This window comes from Hippoglossus hippoglossus, chromosome 9, assembly GCF_009819705.1.
Source record: "Hippoglossus hippoglossus isolate fHipHip1 chromosome 9, fHipHip1.pri, whole genome shotgun sequence".
NCBI lineage: Eukaryota > Metazoa > Chordata > Actinopteri > Pleuronectiformes > Pleuronectidae > Hippoglossus > Hippoglossus hippoglossus.
In genome coordinates this window covers 27,822,724-27,844,733 of record NC_047159.1, presented here as the reverse complement: position 1 = coordinate 27,844,733, position 22,010 = coordinate 27,822,724, and the positions used below count along the sequence as shown (strand labels likewise).

At 42.6% G+C, this 22,010-nt stretch overlaps 1 protein-coding gene and 1 long non-coding RNA gene across 4 annotated transcripts in view; both read left to right on the top strand.

Annotated features, from left to right (window-relative positions):
• Positions 1 to 22,010, top strand: part of nr6a1a (nuclear receptor subfamily 6, group A, member 1a) — an 85,427-nt gene that overhangs the window by 25,031 nt on the left and 38,386 nt on the right. For 2 of the 3 annotated variants that reach the window (XM_034595795.1, XM_034595794.1), the window contains one exon: positions 20,360 to 20,383. The exons of the other annotated variant lie outside the window; for it this stretch is intronic. In XM_034595795.1, coding sequence (XP_034451686.1) covers positions 20,360 to 20,383 — 24 coding nt within the window. The remainder of the gene's footprint in view (positions 1 to 20,359; positions 20,384 to 22,010) is intronic. 3 annotated transcript variants of the gene reach the window in all.
• On the top strand, positions 4,209 to 15,711 carry LOC117767935. The gene is made up of 3 exons (XR_004614971.1): positions 4,209 to 4,219; positions 6,112 to 6,113; positions 15,566 to 15,711. It is a non-coding gene; the product is annotated as an uncharacterized LOC117767935 (long non-coding RNA).

Here is a 22,010-nt window from a genome sequence, read left to right as displayed (position 1 = left end):
AACTGAAATGTTTCAGGATGTGTGGTTTCCACACAGTTGTGTCTGTTTTGGGATACCTCAGGGTACATTTAACGGTCGATGGTTTCGTTTAGAGTTAAAACTCACCGACAGCGTTGAATGTTCACTGTGGGCACCAGGAACTTGAATCTCGACAGATATGTTTGATTGTTGGCTGCTTGTGAAAATCAACACACGCAACATGAGTACATAACTTAAGTTTTCACCTATGTTTGACCCACACAAGTATAAAATCACAGAAACACTCCTTTTCCATATATTTAACATGTCTGCTCTTCAAATATAAACATGTTTTTTGGGTAAGCCTGCTGTGATGGCACACCTGTCACTTACTACAATTACTGATTTTGCAATGCTAATCGTCACCAAGAAAACAAGCTAGATATAGCTGTATGCTGCCAGTATCAAAGTCCTTTTGTGTGTGTGTGTGTGTGTGTGTGTGTTGTTTTGTTTCTCTTGGCCTGTGTTGAGCAACTCCATGCCAAGACATATTGCCACCCATGTCGGCATGGAGGTTCAAATGACGTTGATGAGAAGAAGTGGAAGTGAAGAAGGATGGTGAGACGGGGATGCAAAGGTGTGGCTTTCCTTAAATAGCCTTGCAGACGTGCTGAATGCCATGATCGCTGTCATCATCCTCACCTTCTGCAGAACTACTAACAAAACTCTCATCTGTCTCCGCCGAGGCTGCGCTCCTCTCATCTTCAGCCGGCAGCAAGAAGAAGAACAAAAAGAAGGGGGGGGAAAAAAATCTGAAATGGCAGGAATAAAAGGACAGAAGACGATGTCAGTCTGGCTCATGGAAAGAGGCGAATTGGTGCAAGTGTGATCAGAGAGTGCCGCTGTGCCCCTCAGCTTAAACTAGTGCACTGCAGTGTTCAGCTAGTTAGTGATTACTGTTCCCTTTACCCTGCGCTGAACCTCAGCTTCTGCTCTGGGAGTACGCCTTCCTGTGTTCGCCTCTTTGAGGTTGGAAAATCATGCAGTCATGTTTTATTAATGTACTCTCTGTCTGTATGACTGTCTGTCTGTCCTTTTCTGTCTTCCTCTCCCCTGTCTTTCAGAAGAGATTTAGAACACTGAATTTTTCTTTGTTCTGCATCCTCTCTTCAGATAGAATTTTGGTATGTTATATAGGTTGGGGTTTTGATTTGAAGAGGTACTGGAACCTGTTAGGGAAGGTAGTGAATATCAGTTGCAGCTCATCGTAGAGAGATTAGTCGCAGTTTTGTGGGCTTCGTGTTGTGTCTGATTCTGATTCAAGACATAGAATTAGAGAACTGGATCTGTAGTCTTTCTTGTTGGTCTTTACACACTGTAGGCTCTTAGAAAGAAGCCATTTTGTCCTGCTTTCTGCATAATGCATGATCACTTTGGGAAGAGAGGCACTGTTGACCTTCTCCTGCATTGACACCGTTTACTGGTCATTATTACCACAAATCAACAATAAAACATTCTACAATATCAACATTTTACATCAACAGTAAATTCCCCCACATTTTTCAATTTCTCTCTGTGTTTCTACTCAGATGAGATGGGAAGCAATAGTTTTTTCAGTTCCTCTGGCTCGGGCTTCAGTGGCTTCCCTCCTTGGCGCTTGGACTGTTTGGCTGCATGCCTGAGAAACACAGGGGCTTTTTTCATTCTCAAATATCCCTCCCTCTCCCTCCCCCTGCTTTTTTCATCCAACTTGACTTCCGCTCTCCCTGCACTTCGTAGAACTTATGGGAAATGGGTGTTAACACATGCTGACTTATTCATCAGTTTGAGGTGTGGCCACACTCTGCATCAGGGTCCTTGATAATACCGCTGTTGGCATGGTCCCCAGAAACGTTTGCATAACTGAAAAACATGCAAAAGTGTAGTGTGTAAAAATAGCTGGATGAGCATGAGAGCCTGACAAGGCCAGAGTGAAGAGTACAACAGTGTGACTGAACCAGTGTGAACCCGGCGTCGTCAGCACATTCCAGGGGTTGGACAATGAGAAGCACACAGTGTACTCTTCGTCGGATTGCCTGCATAGCTGGCTGGTTTTTAGCCAGGGCTCTGTTCTGCCTGAAACAAGGCCACTGCAACAGATACACAAATCTGAAAAATGAACTCAATTTCTTAAAACCTTTCTATTGTTAGTTATGTTGGGATAGCCTGGATTGGAGAAAGCATTCAACTAGTTTCTTGTGTGTAAAGGTGAACTTTAGGTCGGTGATATGATTAGACATGACCAAAACGTTGATCCCCTCATACAGAGTTATCAATGGTGCTCTGATTTATCCGTTGTCAGGGATTAAGCTCTGCAAAAGTTGTAGGACCTGAATGCTGCCTGAAATATGAAGAATTGGATCATGTGGGAATCTATTCTCAGACAAGAACCCCAGGGGAATGGAGCCTGTGCACCAGCAACAAGAACTCAGAGTTGCAAACACTGTTTCTCTCTGTAAGAGGGTTTTGACAACTAGATTTGGCTTCTGGTAAAATCTAAAATAAAACCTTCGCCAGGAACTGAAAATGTTGGGCCAGGAACTGAGCTGTGATTCCCTGGATTGGAAGGTGAAAGTATTCACACTCTAGACAGTTATCCTATAAAACTACCTACTATTTACAGTCACGGGCAAACTATTTTTATAGGAAAATAATTTCTTTCAGTTTTCATTTCACATTGTGTTCATTTCACAGAATCCCATAGGCTGTGAAAAGACAGGCACAGAGTGACAAAATATGATTAGGAAATACCCTAGGAGACTGTCCTGCCACTGAACATTCAAAACATGCTTTATATCTGTCCCATTCCTCTGACAATACAAATATTTTGCTCACATAACAGTACTCACATTAACCTGACACTCCTAGCATAGCTCAGATGCCTGTTGAAGAATACTCAGGCTGGGAGACTGCCAGCATATGCGCTCACACACTTTCCCCGTCTCGTCATGTCTCTTGACAATTATTATTACACAATCAGCTGGTACTGCGAGACATTTCCTAATGGAAGTGCACTGGATGATTAAATCGCTAAAATCACTTGTGGTGTAAGTGATCCTCTTTTTGGGCAAACTCAATCAAATTCAACAAATATGGCTTAATTGCTGTGCCAGTCATAAAATAGGCTTTAAGTCAGATTGGACATTTTAATATCTGCTCGAATTAAGAAGTTTGTGATGAGATTTAGCTTGCCGCTGGGTCGTGCAGTATCGTATTTAGCTGTGCTACTGCTGTCTTTGTTGCCACATAATTAAAGAGTGTGGACTGTGATGTAACAGAATTGATATAAAGTCAGCAGAAGGCTAAAATCAGTAAACGTCCCAGTCAGTTGCTGAGTTTTTCCTGCAAGCAAAGTGGATAATTCCAGAATGAACCCATGTGAGAACACAGCAGGAGATTCTCTGGAGGATTCACTATGAGTAAGTGGGCATGTTGATGACATTTCTATCTCACCACGGATGCAAAATAAAATAATTCGACGACAATGACTTTGGAGAACGTTTGGTAATCCAGGCTGATGTCGGTGTCGGATGCGCTGTGAAACAAGGGATAATCTACGCACGGGAATTGACATGTTACGTCCTGCATGTCTCCTGCATGCTGCGCCACCCCTCACCTGAATGCATTTTAGATTGTTGTGTTGTTGTAAACGCATCTGGCTGGAGAATCTCCTGCTGAGTTGCTCGTATGTGAAAGGCAAACTCCGAAGAAAGTCCAGACTCCATTTTTCGGACATTATCCAGATTTCGGATGTCTGAAAACAATCACAGTCAGGTTTAGACCTTACAATATTGATTTTGATTGTGAAATATATTCTAGTTTCACTTATAATACAATCAATCTATCTAGAGTCTAGCTGCTGAGCATGCTAAAAGGAATGAAGTTTGATGCTGAATGCACATGATTTCTGATCCTTAAATTCTAGCATACAAAACCTTAAATAGCTGAACCCTTTCCGGTTTCAAGCAATTGATTATCAAAGATTTCACAATTTGATAAGCCATAGTGTATTTCTTTGGTGCTTGTTGTGCATTGATTTGTAACTATTAAAAAAGCCATACTGGCTGTACCTGAGTACAGGCAGCTGTGTCCAGGCTGGCCCTGCTCCAACATGAGGACTCCTTCAGACGGAATGCCAAGCCTTTTCAGAAACACCCTGCCTCCACGTGCCATGGATCATCCTGCCAAGGCTCCAGGGGTTTCGTTTGCAGCCTTAACTGTGGTTGAGCCAGCACCCGTCGATGCTGCCAGCTCCTCTCTCAGCATTAGGATATGACTCTCACTTGATAGTGACATACTGTTTTCCCTAACATACAGCCCTCACCGCTTATGACTTACCTTTTCTCCTCAGATCCTCCTTGTAGCACCTTTTCAGTGCTGATGAACGTGCCTGTCTTCCTGCCCTGTTTTCTCTCTCTGTGGTGCACCTTTGAACCTGCGTTGATGCAGTTGATCACATCATGTCAGTCTGGCTCTATTTGACTTATCCACTACTGCAGCATGCCTGAGAGAACTGCACTGTAAGGCACACTCCTCCCTCTTCCCTGAAGCTTTGTCGGCTCATTTCAGTCATGAGCACTGAGACTGATGAATATGTATCCTGGGCTCTTTTCGCAGCAGTTTTGAGGATCTCTAACAAAGCGGGATGAGAGAGCCCTTTGTGGCTGTCTTCTGGATTTAACCGTGACATTTCTCTGGAGCCTGCTGCCACTTTTTATCTTCAACAGACTTTATCCCTAGGTCAGACTCGCAGCCCCGTTTGAACGCTGGCATTGTCAAAGCTCACACGCAGAATCCTTGCTCTGACTATCATATTTCAATATTCTGAAACCCTAACCCTAACCCTTGATTGCGTAATTAGAGCACAGCAGAAATATTTTTGAAAAACACAAATAAATCTATCCTCAAGGAAACTCAAACAAAATGTGATACAATGCTCACTTGAAGCACATAATCCACATTTAAATCTGTCATGTCAACGTGGTGCTGTGGTGGGAACGTCGGTGCGCACGTGGATCAGCATTTCCCTCGCCTGCCCGGTGCTTAAACTCACTGCACCCTGGACTGCAGTAAAAAATGGCATGGAGCAGGGGACTGGGCTGTCAAATTGATCATCATCATCATCATCATCATCATCATCTTAAAACCCTCTGTCTCCTACACCCTGCACCCAACTCACAAACCAAGCCTCAAACTGAGAGATTTAGAAATGGCACAGAGCAGGGAAGCAGTGAAAATCACAGACGGCAATTCGGATTTCACATTTCCGTTATCAGTGGGTGCCAGCAGGGTGAGCCAGCATGGGAATGACCTGGATACTGATCACCCTTTTCCCAGATGATGGCTGTGCCACCTTACGGCCAGACAGTGGTGTAGTCAATCTAAATGGTGTTGATTATATTTTTAGCAAAGGTAACTGTGCAGAAATATAAGTTATAGGAGCTGGTTCGAGGGAGGCGAAGCACCTCATTTCGCTTAAAAAATGTAGGTGCACCCTGAAAAATACACCTTCAGCCACTCCCAATCCAACAGCATACACACAGAGGACATAGAGATATGTGGTGCAAATTATGTCCAAATTACTAAATCTTGAATAGCTTCTCTTCTATTGAGTCTAGTCATAGTTAAAATCAGAGCCCCTAAACCCTTTGCATTGTTAGCACCTTGCCACATCTAGACTAAACAAATTCATTAATCGTATTTCCATATTTGGGCGATGGTTACATATTATTCCCACACATCAACTTTACCCGTTTTTTTTTTTTTTGCATGACAAACATTACAAAGCACCCGGCCTCATCACAGTGGGGAAGCGTGCCGCTGCGTCGCACCAGCAGGGACACTGTGTTCTTAATGCGCTGTACAATGCTTTGTGCTCTGTTGACCTGATCAGCTCCGCCTAAGCCAAAGTTAAGCTCATCTTTATGTCCTGGTGTATCTATAAAAGACAGGCGACCAGTGCTCATATATAATATATTTTTTGGAGACGCATTAATGCACGATTCTCAGTGATAGACGAACACTGCGGTAAAAGTCTAGAATGTAGAAGTCATCATTGCGGTGTTTTGGATTGGCTGATCCTCTGCATAACTGTCTGACGACTGTGCAGCAGAGTTGTTGAGGCCAGTGCTTTGGAGAGTTGCTCAGAGACTTAACCCCTCTTCCCCCCACCTTCCTCTTCTCTAGCAGAGGAAAATCTCTGCTGAATTCATGTCTCCTTTCAGATTTCTAAGAGGCGTTAAACCTTTCTGGATTAAAGAAGGTAATCTGACAGGCAGAAGATTGTATTAGCCAGAGTGTTGGCAGAGCTTTTAATTTCTCCTCTCTTTTCATTTCCCCCTCTCAGCCTCCCTCTCCTGCTGACCTGCTAGATGGTATTATTGTGTTTTTCTTTTGAAATACAGCAAAAACATCCACATCTTCTCCACTATTCACTCTCTTCTCTCTTTCTCACGTGCTATGTATCCCACTCTTTCCATATCTCTCCCCTTCCACTCTCTCCCACCTCTCTCTCTGGCTCAGCTGTGACAGCATACTTGTGTGAACCCATGATTTATCATTTGCTAATCCGTGCTGATTATGGAGCTTTCCACATGGCCCTTATCTGTTGCTGAGCCTGCTTTTCACTCCATAGCTGCCAATTATCTTTCAGGCAGCCTGCAAACAGACCTGTCTCTGTCAGCCAGCTGCCGAACTAAAGTATACATGCAGGCGCACCAATGATAGGCTGCCTGGGCCATGTATTTTTGGTTCAAGTACTTGTTGAAATGTCAGATGAGAGATGAAATTCAGAATTGCGTATTGAAAAAGTTCTGCTCATTCACCAAATGCTCCCATTCAGAATCCTGTGCAGAGGGCAGGGACATGTGGAGAGGTTCTACAGAGGAAGGGTGGAAACAAATTGACTAAAATCTGTCCATGGTGGACACATAACTGCTTGACACACTGGATCCAGTCATGGCATTACTTTACTTGCAGAGAGAAAAGGTTAAACGACCAGGTAATATTAAAACCCCATCCAATTCTGAATGGTGAAAAATTATGCTGACAAATTTTAAAGCTGTTAATCTGAATATTTGTCCTGGACACTCTCCTGAAGGCAGAGAGCTGATACTAATTTATAGTTACACACTGCTTTTGGCTAAACATTAAGCACAGAGGATGCTCTTTAACAGGCTTTTACTTATTTGACCTGACATCCTGAAGCTTGGATATTAGTATATTAGCATCAAGGTCAACATTCGGCTAGCCTGCCAAATCTACCACCCACAAAGTTAGGACAGAGAGCTGTGATGGCGATGCCTCACAGTGACTCATCCAACACTTCCTGTAGCCAGGCAGCAGGACGGTCAAGGTTGGCCTATGACAGCATGAGGTTAGGGGGAGCCAGGCCTGGCCTGCGGGGAGGGTATGCAGATCACGGCCTGCTCAGCTGATGTGGCGTCCAATTGTCAGCATAATGGGAAGTGACGTGCACATCAGAGCAATGTGGGTCAGAGCGCCAGACGACCAGCCCGCGGCCTGTATCTGCTCCGCCTGTCTAATCTGCAGTAGTCTAACCAGATGAGACTCTCTAATCGACCCTGATATTCAGTGAACACACATTACCATCTTCCCTCACGCTCAGGAACGCAAACACACACATGGAATGGAGGGAGTTCTCCATCTTAAAAAAACAAGAGATTCAAACGTAGTGGGTGTAAGTGGAAAGAATGCAGTTCTCTTGTAAGACATTGAATCATGATTTAATTGTGAAGGCGTATAGTGAACAATCATGTAAATAAGGGACCAGCGAAGTGCTCCCTCCTCCTGCTCTTTGAGTCAAACGTGGCTAAAGGTCCTAGGAAATATTGGGCTGGGCAAACTGCTATGCTTATTTCTTTTTTTGTTTGGAAAGCAAAATAAACCCTGATTTTACGCTTCCATTTATCTCCTCATCTCTGCTCCTCTTCCTTTGATGCATCAACCAGTATATTTATAATATTTTCCACACCCTCATGGGTTTTGAAATATTTATGCAGAAAGCTAAATATAAATGCTGTGGTCTGTGGTTTCCCCGCAGTGCAACATGGACTGAGCTGTGCTTTTTCACCGGGTGAAAATGGGTCGGATAGAAGTAGTACTTAATCGGATTCCCATGACATGGTCAGGGGCAGGCGTTTGGAGGGAGGAAGGGGAAGGGAAGGGAAAGGTTGTTGAGGGTGCAGTAAGTAGCAGTGTTGGAGGGAAAAAGTTTTGCAAGTGTTTGCTTAGCACCTGTGTACGGACTTAACAACTCCATCGTAGCCAGAGGGAAGTGACACATGGGGGCCTTGAAGTGTTTTGACATTTTCTGCTCAAACAGGTTTTTTTACGGCAGGGGGAAGAGGCCCGGAGGAGTTCAGCCTGTGCGAATCTGCCTCTGTCTCATCAAAGGCAGTAATTTCCTGTTCATTTCAGGCCCCCATCCCCCAACCTAGAACTCTTGTCTGCTAATCCCACCCCTACAAACTGCCCCCACTCTCCTCTCCTCCCTCCAAACCCCACCCCGGGCCCCCCTGCTGGTGTCCTGCCTGCCTGTGCTTCAGCTTGCTACACTCCAGGGCTTGGGACTGGGAGGCTATATGCTTTGTGTCAGCAGGCTTGCGGCTGAGCACTAACAAATCCTCATTGTCCCACGTGGGAGTGGTGACAGAGGGGGAGGGGGCATTGCTGTCTGGTTTCTATTCAAATCCAGGTACACACACAGGCCTGCGAGGGAGCAACGGGAGCAAAGGGACTTATAGAGCTCCAAGCCTAGGACCAACGTCCACCCAGACCTTTAGAGCAGGGTCTCAGCAACTGATCAGACATTAGCTGATGAGCAAGTGATACTGGACTTCACAAAACTGTCAATGTTTCCTGAATGCTGCAAAAATCCAAGTGTTATCATTCTGTCAACAATGGACTTTGACTACCTGTAATCAATTGGCAAAGTTTGTACCGTTTTTGTAAGAACAGAGTGTATTTTTCCCTCTCATTTGGAGTCAAAACACTGCAGTAGCCGCTGTATGTAGGCTGAAGTGCATATTTGAGCAGCCTGTGTTACAGTGACAGTCTCATGGAATGACTCCGATGACTGGGGTTATGTAGTGTATGACTCTAGTTGCCATTCATTTCTGGTGATGAGGGCTGAGATGTGTATCGAGGTAACAAGACTCTACATGTACAGGCATTTCAGAGAATGACTGGTAGTCTGCTTTTAGTCCAAGAGCCTCAGATATGAGATACATGTACACACTGTTTTTAAAAAAAATTTAATTGATGGAGACCACAACCTGAACAGTTTTTAAAAATCTGAATTAGTAACAAAGTGAAGACACAAGCTGACGTGTGAGCTTCAAAGAGGAGCCCTTTCTTGCAATCGCCAGCACTCTGCAACAGTCCCGACTTACTGTATTCATGTGTGATTTTGTGTTGTTTGTTTCTCCTCTTAAGCCTTTATGCTGTCTGTGAATGTGTTTTTCTGAAGGGGACTACCACAGCAGCACCAGCCATCTGTGATAAGGGGCAGTGTTTTTCTCGGTTGGTGCTACTCCCTCACGCACTCAGCTTTTTGTGGTGGATTAAGAGCTTTGGACAAGAGCAGACCAGGGCAAAAAATACAGGGACAGCCAGCATTTCCTGTCAATAAATACATTCCAAACCCATCGACCCCCACGCAAGCCGGCGGGGAAAACCAACAGAAAAGGGAATTGAAAAAAACAACCTCAAAATTACAGTCTGTCCCAGTCTTCCTCTTTTGTTGCATTTCACTGCCTCCTATATCTGTACTTGTTCTGGCGTATTTGCTCTCCTTAATAGATTTTGTTAACTCTAGAAAGTCATTTACATCAGCCTTTTAGATTTTTGATTGGAACCACTGCCATTAAAATGAAACTTTATCTGCAAACTGAAAGATTGTGACAAGTGATGCAAGGGAAATTATTTTTAGCTCATTCAACTGTGCCTTAACTCCCTGATCTTGGCAAAGCAAAGCATAGAGAGCTTCTCAAAGAAGGCAAGGTGCAAGGTGAGCACTTTGAGAGGTGGTCACGAAGTGAAGCATGGTCACCCCTAACCCCGACCGCAACTCTAACCCTCACCCTAACGCTAAAGGCGGGCTGCCCCCCCTCCTCGTGGTGCGGAGCAGCAGCTGGCTGACCTGTCCCTCCACTGCCGCCTCTAATGGCTGACCTGCCCTGTCTGGACGGCCCTGCTCGCTTTTGTCTACTGTCTGGCTCAGTTCCTCCCAGTTAAACATCGCTACTGGCTACCGCAGTCTGCATTTCCACAGAGCAAGCTTTAGGAAAAAAACACACACACTTTTCACACTTGGCACACTTTGTCCAGTACGCACAATCTCTCTGTCTCTCTTGCACATACATCCTTTTCAAAACTCTCCCACACACAGAGCCTCTGTCTGGTTTCACACACATATACATACGCACACACACACATTATAGACAAACTGTACCAAGCACAAACACTCACACACAACATGAACAAATAAAACTGTTCTGTCTTTGTACCTGCTATAACAGAAAAAAGCCTTTTTTACAATTTAACATTTATGACAAAAAAGTTTTTTCAATAAAATCACGAATGGATTTTTAGTTTGTTTGAATGAGTCATGCAGTGGTGTAAAACAAAATTCGAACAAGTGGACAAGTGAAGTTTTAATCAGTGAAGACTCAGGGAAGGACGAGCAGTTCAAATACTTACCTACGGTGTGGCCACAACTTCGGCAGTGTGAATCTGTGGCGACTACGGTGGTGAGAAAAAAAAAAAAAAAAAAAGAACGAGCAAAAAGCTTCCATATTCAGGGATAAACCTCATGCAGACGGGCTGAAAAGTTGCTGTTGAAATGGATTGAACGAGTCCCTCTCCCTGTATCTCTCCCAGACCAACACACACTTCCAGATACACACTCCTGACACATAGTCTTTCAGTCTGATCTCCCTGCCTCTAGTGGGAACCCAGCCAGTAGTTTGCAAATACAAGTGCCTTACAAATCTCTCTCTTTCTCTTTCTCTCCCTTACCCTTCCTCCCTCCTCCTCTCTCTCTTTCCATGGTTCTACGTAGATAAACAAGCACATGCATTCCCCCACACACATGCACACACACACACACACACACACACACACACACACAGAGCTTGGCTACGACACAAGTTATTGAACTGCTCCACATTTTCTTCCATGCACTATATATGAGGCAGTTGATGGACAGCAACACACAGTCATGTGTAGAGCAAGGGATGCTTTGATTGGCTGATGGTCTGGGAGAAGGGGGGTAGGGGGTGCTGTGATTGGTCTGAGCTCAGACCATTGAAAGTAGAAGGCTTCTCTATTGAATGGCTGCGGTTCTGGGTGGAGTTTGGGTGACATTGCTCAGAAGAAAACAACATCCTGAGAGTTAAGTCCCTTCACTGGATTTTTTTTGTTGCTGTGGCCGGACAGTATGGAGTAATTGTGTCACTCTTGTGAAATAGAAACATTAGCGTGAACACAATTAAATAAATAGCAACAAAAACAGTAAATGGCCACATTTGCTAAATAAAATCCAGCACCGTGAATATTTGACACTTGCTTCAATATTAAAATTTGAATACATATCAGAATTATTTGTTAATTTTCTCAACTCATCGCTGACTTAAGCTGCTTTCAGACATACACTGGACGCCGCAGATCCTCTGTATTTTCTCCAGAGGAGATGCATGTGTGCACATAAAAGTCCAAGCGAGACACTCTGCAGTGACTTTATCCGCCTGACTTCCGTAGAAATCCAGGAGAAGTCGATGTGTGAGTGGGGGGGTTATGACACTTCTAACGCGCGACAGATGCAAACAAATAAAATAAAATAAATATCTCCCGGTGAAAAAACGGCATCATACACGTAGAAGACACAGACAAAGATGTCAAGAGAGTTTGTGGTGATAAGAGCTGATGACATATCGGGTTGCTGCAAACAAAATCATGTGATCTACGCAGCAGAGTTAATGCATCACTTCCTGCCTCTCACCTGAATAAAGAGGAGGATTTGTTGCTGTTGTGAACGCATCTGTGCAGAAAACCTCCCGCTGTCTTGTGCATGGGTGAAAGGCAAACTGCGGGTAAACTCTGTGGCCAATTCTCCGGATTTTACCTGGAGGTCATGTCTGAAAACGGCTTAAGTGTTAGCACGACCCTATCAAAGGGGGGTCAAAAGTATGTTGTGCTGCTTTAAAGGTATAAAATAAAATGTTATGTTGGTCTAGTAAGACAAATTTATGTGTACTTACATTTGTGAGTGATGATGGCGTAGCTCTGCCTGGAGCTCTGCCAAGTGCTTTCATTCACACCTGATTAGATCACTCTGACCTGGATAACACGCAGCGCTCCACGCTTGGCAACAAGCTGCCACACAGGCCTTTTTTTGGCCTTAACAGAACACTGCTGCACCCCCCATTTGCCCTCCAGATGGAATTAGATGATATTAAAGCAGATGCCTCGGCGGATGTCAGGACAGCCGAGTCAATTGGCATCTAACAAACTTGCATGTTGTTCACTCACCTGAATGACATCCTCATGTCACTTGTGATGAAATTAATCATTCTAAATTGTTAAAGTCATACTCAAGCTGACTTTGTACACTTTCTTGGGCTTGTCATTGGTATGTGCTGTTGGAATGCTTGTTATATGTCTGTCTATTTGTTCTGTATTTTGAAGATGTGAGGGGCTGCCTTTGAGATTGTCCCCCAATGGCTTGTAGAACTACTCTTATATTTATAAAAGCTTTTATGGCGTCTGTATTGTGTCTGTCAATGTTGCCTTCACTCAAATATTAAATCATAATATTAAATCATAATGCTTGCAATTCTGGTAAGAAATCTTTCAAGAGGATGTCGATGTTTCACTGTGTCAGACAAAGGCAAATGTATTGATCTTTGGTTCTCCTGTACGGAGATGTTGCAGGTTAAAGCAGACCTGTTATGCTTTTTGTTATTTTCTGTGATAAAGTAACAATGTCAAATGACTCTTTTATGGAATATAAGTTATAGTGCTGGAGTTGTCTGATGAAAGCCACAATTTCACAGCTATTTATATTTTTTAATTTTTTTATGGATGTGGCTCAGATTACATCTCCTCCCTTAACACCTGACACTATGTCTTCCCATAAGCATGTTTTTCTGTATCGAACATGGCATCTTGGTAAGGGATCAGCTAATTATCCTAGCGGGCCCTTCTCTAAAACTCTTTGTTGTGCTAATGTGCTCTCTGTGATAGCATCTCCATCCATAACCTTCTTCATGTGTGCAGATAACCTGGAGGGGGTGGAGTGGTGTATGTAGGGCACTGGGAGTTGGGTAGTGGGGGCGTCGGAGGTGGTGATTTTGCAGTATGTCCTGCAGCTGTGCCTACGACGACAAGCGTGTCCTCAGCCTGCCCTCAACCAGACTAAACACAACACACTGACATCTTTACCTGCAGGGCTTCCTGCTTCCCTTCCCATTTGCAGTTCCACTTGCCTTCTGACTTTGGCGAAGATGTGGTTCTCTTTTTGGATTTCTGCATTGCAAACTGTAGTTGAAGTAGTGGCGCATCCCTGTTATAGTTTGGTAGGTTTGCTGCTCGCCGATGTGCACTGGCCTGACTGAATGCACTGAACCAGGTTTTTGTGCCCATAGCAGTTCTGAGGGAGTCATGCTTGATCTTTCTGGGCCATATGTAAACTAGGTCACTGTGCTGTGCTGTCAGAAGTGTCTCTGTTGTGTGTGTGTGTGTGTGTGTGTGTGTGTGTGTGTGTGTGTGTGTGTGTGTGTGTGAAAAAACTGTAAAATAGGGCTTTTACATAAGGATGGGATGGGTTCCACAGATATGCAGTGTTGCTTTTGCAGAGATTCTCTCAAACTGCAGTACAACCAGTCCCCCCCACCCCCACCTCAGCCATGCCACACTGGGAGAGAGCTAGTTACCGGGAGAGAGAGAGGGATAGAGAGAGAGAGAAATGAAATTCTCATCCTTGGTTCAGATCCTTAAGAACGCTTGGGAAGGCAGGATCTTATTATCACAGCAAATTTGCAATGTGCAGAGTGGAGGAGATTAGATGCGTCTTGCCTTTGAAGTGTATTTTCCAACCATTGTGTGATGGCAAATTCCATCAAGTGTTGGAGCGAGCCATGATAAGAGGCACGGGTTATGAATGCTGCGGCATTAAAAGCCGTCATTTGAGCAATAAGATGAAACACTCACAAACTCCTGCTAAATGAAAAATATTTCCCCTAATTTCAGAACTGTCATTCACAACTGTGTTGTGGAAAATCCATAGATATTAAAATAATAAGGTGCATTGGATGGCTTGGGTAAATATATCAAAATACGTGGAATATGGATTATATTTTATGTAAATTAGTCTATTGGCCTTTAAAGGGGAACTCCCTCTAATTGTTCAGGCTTTAATCGTATATATTTTTCCAATCAGCATCATTTAATTTATCTCTGGATCAAATGATGCTGGTTCTCGTTTATAGAAATAATAATATCATCAGGTTTAATCCATGTGATGCAAAGTGTTGGTTTCTCGTGGAAGAGGAAGTTGCATTGATATAGCAGGATTTAATTTTGAGAATTGAGTTAGAACATAAGAAGTGCTCGGATATCCGGGGCAGACTTGGAGATGCTGCTGACTTTGATCAGGCCGTCTTGTTGTGTCCTCCTCAGCTATTTGACCTTCACTTTGAGTGCAGTGGCTTCTCAGGGGTTTGGTGTCAGGACGAGGCCAACGGGTAAATTTGTGGGTGAGCATGAACGTCACTAAAGTGACCCCAGCACTCCCAGTCTCCCCCTTTCATGGTTCCTCAGAAGCTGGAGAACTGCAGGGTGAGAGCACATCCCAGGGGACTCACCCAAGGACTGACATCCTCGGCCTGGGGCCTCAGCTCCTGTTGCAGTTTTAGACCAAACATAAACAGTGCAGAGCTGCCAGAGGTGTCTCAACATGCTGGGACACATACTGCCTCTACAGCTGGTCCACTCTGTCTTATTCCTCTTTGACATCAAAGAACATACTGTGGCAGTCTCAATGTTCAGTGCCAAGAGTGCTGAATAAATCCTTTTTTATAATCCAGATTGTAATTTCCCTTCTGTTTTAGGTGCTATGCTTACTGCAGTGGTGCTTTAGCTGTGTTTTACATCTATTAGCTTAAGCCTGTGGGTGAGGTTATCAGTTTACTGTGAAAATTGTAGAAAAAAAGCTACAAAGACTATTCTACATACTACATTCTATCACTACCGCTACCAACTGATAACACACAATCCTGTATGCCGGATTCTGCATCGTGTTGGCATCTGATAGTGGTGGTGGACCACGATCGAGGTGGCAGCTGATGGTGGATCCTTATGGCTGCAGTGGATAATGACTGTGGACGATGGTGGCATCCGATCGTGATGGTGGATCATGATCTTGCTGGCTGCTGACCATGGACTATGATTGCAACAAGACTGCTTGATATACAATATGTCTACTCAGATACTCGACCATTAATGACAATAATCCATCAATTCATTGACCTTCCATTATGCTACAAAGTGTTCAATCAATGCTGCAATTACCCTTATTTTTCTGATGTTCTCCATTACACATGGCATCTATTGCACTTCTGTCCGTCCTGGGAGAGGGATCCTCACATGTGGCTCTCTCTGAGGTTTCTACGTTCTTTTTACCCTGTTAAAAGGTTTTTTTTGTAGTTTTTCCTTACTCTTGTTGAGGGTTAAGGGCAGAGGATGTCACACCTTGTTAAAGCCCTATGAGACAAATTGTGATTTGTGAATATGGGCTATACAAATAAAATTTGATTGATGATTCCTTGAAAAAGCTGCTGTCAGACAGGCACTGAACTTCAGAGATCCTCCGGACATTCTCTGGAGGTGCTGTATGTGTGAACGGAAATGTTCGAGTGAGAGCCCCTGGACTTTCTGCTGACTTTCTCTGGCTAACCCCCTAAAGTCCGCAGAAAAATGTGAGGAGCTGATGTGAGAACACAACAGGAGATCCCCAACAGGATTCACCTGTTTTGTACAGGTCTTTTGTGGGTGGATAAGAACTAAATTGGTTTCAGTATTTTTTTCTTTGTGGTAGTTTTACTTCACTTTAGAACGTTACTGCAAATTGAGTCTGTGTTCATTACTGTAATGGTTATCCACTGAATATTTTCCAATTATAACAACTTGGTTTTTGTGGTGCTCTTACAACCCTGAGCCTTATATCATGTCCATCTCCTGTAAGCTTCTCTGCTTGCCCAATAACTTTACAAAAATGACAATTGCATGTGTCTTTGCAATATGCAAATAATTGCTATATATGTGCTGAATATGCAGGCAAAACAATTAATGTTTCCACACTGACAAGTAGCCATTAGCAGCCATCAGTACAATAGCAGATATATAATTACATTGCTGAAACACTTAATTGTCAAATGCGCTAATGTTTATTGATATAATACCAATACAAAAAACACCATACGTATATACTATAAATATAACATCATTACTTACTATTCACAATCCAGGTTCATGATTACCAGACATATTGTGTTGTAGATCTACTTGTTAATGGATTTTAAAAAGTTGTTATTACACAGTCTACACTCAATAATCCAGAATTTTACATTTGCTAATGCATCAACAATCAAAAACTGAAATCTCTCACTTAGAAAATTGTTCAAAGCCTTAATTTACTATTTTGTAGAAGCTCCTTTTGCAGCAGTTACAGTTTCCATTCTTCTTTACACACCTAGGTTTGTGCAGTTTATCTCAGTCTTCCAGGCAGATCCTCTCAAACTCCATCAGACTGGATGAGAAGTGTCTGTGAGCTTCAGGTCTCTGCACAGATGGTTTAACTCTGGACTTTGTCTGGGACACTTATGGACAGTCCTGAAGACAATCCAGTGTTGTCCAGGTTTACTTCAAGGAGCTCTGTATCTGGCTGCATCATAGACTGTATATAAAGATGGACGACACGACGGCTCCCCAAAAGTGAACCAGAAAGAATCTTGATCACAACACCTCCATGTTAGTGGATGGGACATGGACCAACATAAAATGTCAAAATGTACATCACATAGATTTTTCCCACGTAGTTCTCACCACACAGTTCAGGTGATATTGTTCTGTTAAGTTTAGATTTAATTTGTTATGTCTTTACTATAAAAGCTGGGTGAAATGTTGTGATTGACAGCTAACACTGACTTATGATTGGATTGTGTGTGTGTATCAGTAGGACTTTGATACCGCTGCTCCACCGCCTAGTTGCTACCGTGCAGGCTCTGGCTACAAATGTGAAAAATGGCAGCGTTCATATCTGAGACATTTTGGCTTTATTTTTGGGTAGTGGGAGGAATTTAGGACGTGTTGTCCATCTTTATTCCCGGTTCATGAAGTTTAGTCATCGTTTTCTCAGTTCTGACCCCGGTCCCTGCTGCTGCTACTATTGAATTGGTTTTGGGGAAAACCTTCCCACAGAGCTTGGTTGGGTATTTTTAGACTACAGTGTCTAAATGGAAATCTGTGAAACAACATATTTTGCTTCTAAACTCCCAACCTTTCCCTTCCCCCTTTTACTTCATCTGCCATACTGGCTTGTCCAACCTGTTCAAGGATAGCTTACAGTTTATCTCAGAGGAAAATGTAGAAATTATGCTTATAGTGTTTCCTCAGTCCGGTGTAAATACAGTGGCTATACCATTAAAAGCTTCATGAATTGTGTTATATTTGACGCCTTAATGTCTCCAGGCTGACAGCTGGTTCCTCCCAGGTGTTTCCATCTCCATATGGAAGCATCGCTCCATCCTTCTGTTTCCTTGTTGAAATAGAACTATAGTAGTGCTGTACACACATTCGCAAGGGCCCCCGACAGAATAATTCATTTGATGCCTTGATAAGCGATAATGGACCCAGTAAGGTATAATTCATATGCCCCAGATTTCTTTAGAGAGTCTATGGCTTCAACAAAGTGTCCCACTACCTCCCTGAGTACCACTCTCTTTCAAGACTCTCTCATCTTGGTTGAAGAGGGTGCCATTTATTATTGAAATCCCTCCATAATTCATACATTGCCCACCAATACATCCTCTATCGTTCATTCCTCATCTAGTGCAAATTAGCATGAACCCCGTATCTTTAGTCTGAAAACAGAACAGAGAGTAAGCAAACAGAAAGAGATAGCTCAGTCCAACGGAGACGGTTCGGTGCGTTTTCTACACTGCTCCCTGTGATGTGATGTTGTGTGACATATTGAGTCTAATTTGTAGCCTAAAGAACCAAACAGCTGTGGCCTATTTTGTTTAGCTGTTGTTCGGGTGATGTCACTATTTCTGCCTCGTAAGACTGCCTCGCTCTCGGCGCTCGGTGTGAGGATGTCAGGAGCATTTCAACAAAGCTGCTGATGAGGAGAACAGGGGCTGTGTGGACTTATGATTAATCTAATAAGTCATCTGAGGCTGTTATGTGCAGTTTTTTAAGACATCTATTAACCAGTGTTAGGAATTCACACATGTACTGTTGGTATATCTGATGTGACTCTGTTTTATATATAATGAATGAATTCCAAGCTGCTGTTTTGGGGGGTTGGTTAGCACAACATTGTGTTGTTATACAAGAATTATTATTTACTTTATATTGTCTCTAGGAGATATTCTAACCACAATTACTACCATTTTACAATACATATGAAAAGTGTTGTCAGTATCTTTTGTGGATTATCCAAAATAACAGGAACTTGGTTTCTGGAGAAAGATGCTGCTGATACATTTTTAGATGTTAGGTTTCAGTGCCTGAAATGTAAATCAGTTCACCAACATTTTATTTGTTTAGAGACAGATATCTCAGAGACTGGTACCCTGAAAACCTGAACATATAAAACCCAAACAATGTTTCCAGTTCAATGAAGATCTACACGTTACCTGGAGGAGCTGTTTGTGTGAACACAAATGTCCAAATCAGTTCTACTGAACATTAATGGACTAAACCTAACTAGCTCCCTGTTACAGTCTATTCAAATCTATGTAAAGTCTGACTGAGCCCAGGTGAAAAGAGCAGATCATGGACCGGAGATTTCACTGTGGGCGAGTGGGTGTATTGATTATGTTTCTATCCTGCTCCCTGCGCACCCAGGCACCGCCCATCGCCTAAACCAACGGTTATTTTAGTAGGTGAGAACATGTCTGAGATGGATCATCTGTGGTTGTGTGCTCTGTGTGAAAGGGCAACTTTGGATGTCTAGACAAAGGGACTTTGGTCAGGGTTCTAGAAATATAGTCGTTTTGGTTAACATGTCTGAAGTCATTGTAAATGTTGTGGAGCAAAGTCACTACAAGTGAAGATTGTTCTGCAACACCACTTTGAACACTTCACTGAAATATTCTTTTTTTATACTAGTGCAGCATCTTTTCTAATCATGCCTGTTGGAACGGGCTGTTTGCTTCGCCTGTGTTAATGCTCTGGAGCTACTTTATCACTGTTCACATGTGTCATGGTCAAACATAAGTTTTAAGGATTTACTGAACTGCATGTCGACACAATCTTCAGATCCAAGTTTACAACTTTTCAAAATAAAAGCTGTAATTCAGCTTGATAAAAAGCATTGTCGTAACAAAATTAACGATATGCTTTTTTCTTTGAAGACAAATTTCCAAACAGGAAGTGATTCTGTGAATGTTGTTTCCATAATGGAGATCATCACCCCCCCTACACCACTGGATCTCATTGTCAGTCCGATATGGTGAAATAAAAATGATCAAATTATCGAAATGATCTGGTGGTGATTTAGACCCTCAGTTTGACCCAGTTAAAGTGATCACATTATATTTGAACTGTTTTGCCATATTTTATTTAAAATTTGACTCGACTTAACACTGAGAGTAGAGACAGAAATTTATTTCAAACATTTTTATGAAAAAGTCTGTATTCATCACTAATATTTAGCTACTGTAAACTAAGTGCTGTGTGATACATAGATACATCGTATGTCACTAATCAAATCTTGACACAATAGTGACACAATAAAATATACAAGAACTGAAGTATTTTCTGCACATGCTCCTTTTCCATAAAAGGCAGCTAGTTATATCATAATTTTATCCATTCATTCTAGAGCATTGTTGTTCTGGAATCACCTTGGCCGTGATTTGTCTGCACCATGTAGCACTGCACTGGGTTCACCATATGCATATTTGTTCCTTCCTAGCGTGCAGGCCTCAGCATGTCAGGCCCAGTGTCCCGATGTAGCACATAGACTACCAGTGAATAAGGCTCGAACCTGTGTCCACCACAGTCCACCACGATTGATCATGTATATTGATAAGGGTTTTGTTCTCTGTTTTCACAGATGCAATCAATGAAAGTAATCTAGGTAAGTGGAATACTCTGATATTATGTACCCCTGCTACTACATCGATAATATTTGCTGTGACTGGCACCTTGTCAGATTACTGTTCCTTACCTAGCTATGTTTTCTCATGTTAATGAAATTGCTCTTATTTTTCATTCTGTTAGATTTTCAGTATAAAAGCTTACCCTTTGCAGGCACCCTGAATAGTTTTTGTCGTTGTGTAGTTCTGTTCCACCCTTTGGCATCACTATCTGCCTGGTGACACGGTCTCCAGATCATGCTCCTTCTCTTGCATTAGCTCCGTTGGTCTTCTTGACACTTTGTGACATTAGGGTTCAGACAGCTGATTCAGCCCCTGCTCCGTGGAGCTGTCATGCTTATTGCCAGGCTTATTTTCCTACCAAGGCATTTATTATCATACTCGATGCAGACCTCTGTCACCTTTTGTTATTTATGACATCTTTAATGTATTGTAATATATTGTGAATTTCAAATACATATCTCACATTATTTTGTTGTGCATACAGAAAGTCACGGACATCCTCAAATGGGCATTTGTTCAGTAATGGATAAGTGGGTCACAGTTTTAGATCGGTGCAGATCTCTAACAAAACAATGAAAACAAAACTACGGAAACACATGTTCAAAGAAATACTTTAATATCCAGCACCTAATGGAGCAGAAAGATCTAGAGTAAACTCCAGGTCAGATTCCAGGCACAACCAAGTACCCAGACAGGTAGGTATGTGCCTGTACTGATTAGAATGTATGATTAACATAGTTACAAAGACTGTGGGCACCTACTGCAGGGAGGAATGTTCATAGGCTAACCTGCCTCATTGCTGTTTCCTAATAATTCTGTTTGCGTTAATTCTCTTGAAGTGTAAGATAAATGGGGTTAACTGCATTAATTCAATCAAATGAAAAAATGCATTGTTTTCACTGTCCTAGCTGTAATTACAATAGGATGGAAGACAATTCAAAGATATTGACAGCTCATACCAATATGGACATAAAATGTAGTACAGTTTAATAAACTGGCATTATGATATGGAGCAAGCAGAGTTGAGAGGACAGGCACTTTTAGGGGAGCAGGTAGATTAAATGTCTCTATTCAAATCTTAAGAAGGTCACTTTCAGCTTTGTCTAATCCGCCATTTCACGAGCAAAGAGGAGTTAGCATTTGGATTGGAAGAAGTGGCAATGCACAAATACCAGTGAAGTCAGCAGAAAATATATATTTACAATGTCAAAGTCTGTATCACTGAGCAGCAATACACCAGTCACAAAACAGACATTGCCTTGTGATGGCTGGCTCAGCATTTATAATGGTAAAATTGAGCTGTCAATTTGTTACAGCAACAACAAATAGTCAGGTAATTAACAAGCCAACTGAACGACAATTATTCTAATTCTAATTCTTTAGGAGATTTTTCAAGCCAAAATGTCAAAAAAATGATGGTTTCATTGTTTTTCCTGGTCTTGTGTCAGCGCTTCTGAGCAGAGAACTACCTGCCTCATTGCTCATATGTGAAAGGCAAATTCCGGAGAAAGTTCAGACTCCTTTCACCAGACATTGTCCTGAGTTCATGGCTAAAAACAGATGTAATTTTTTGTCCCAGTGCAGCACTCACCATCTTTTTTTTTT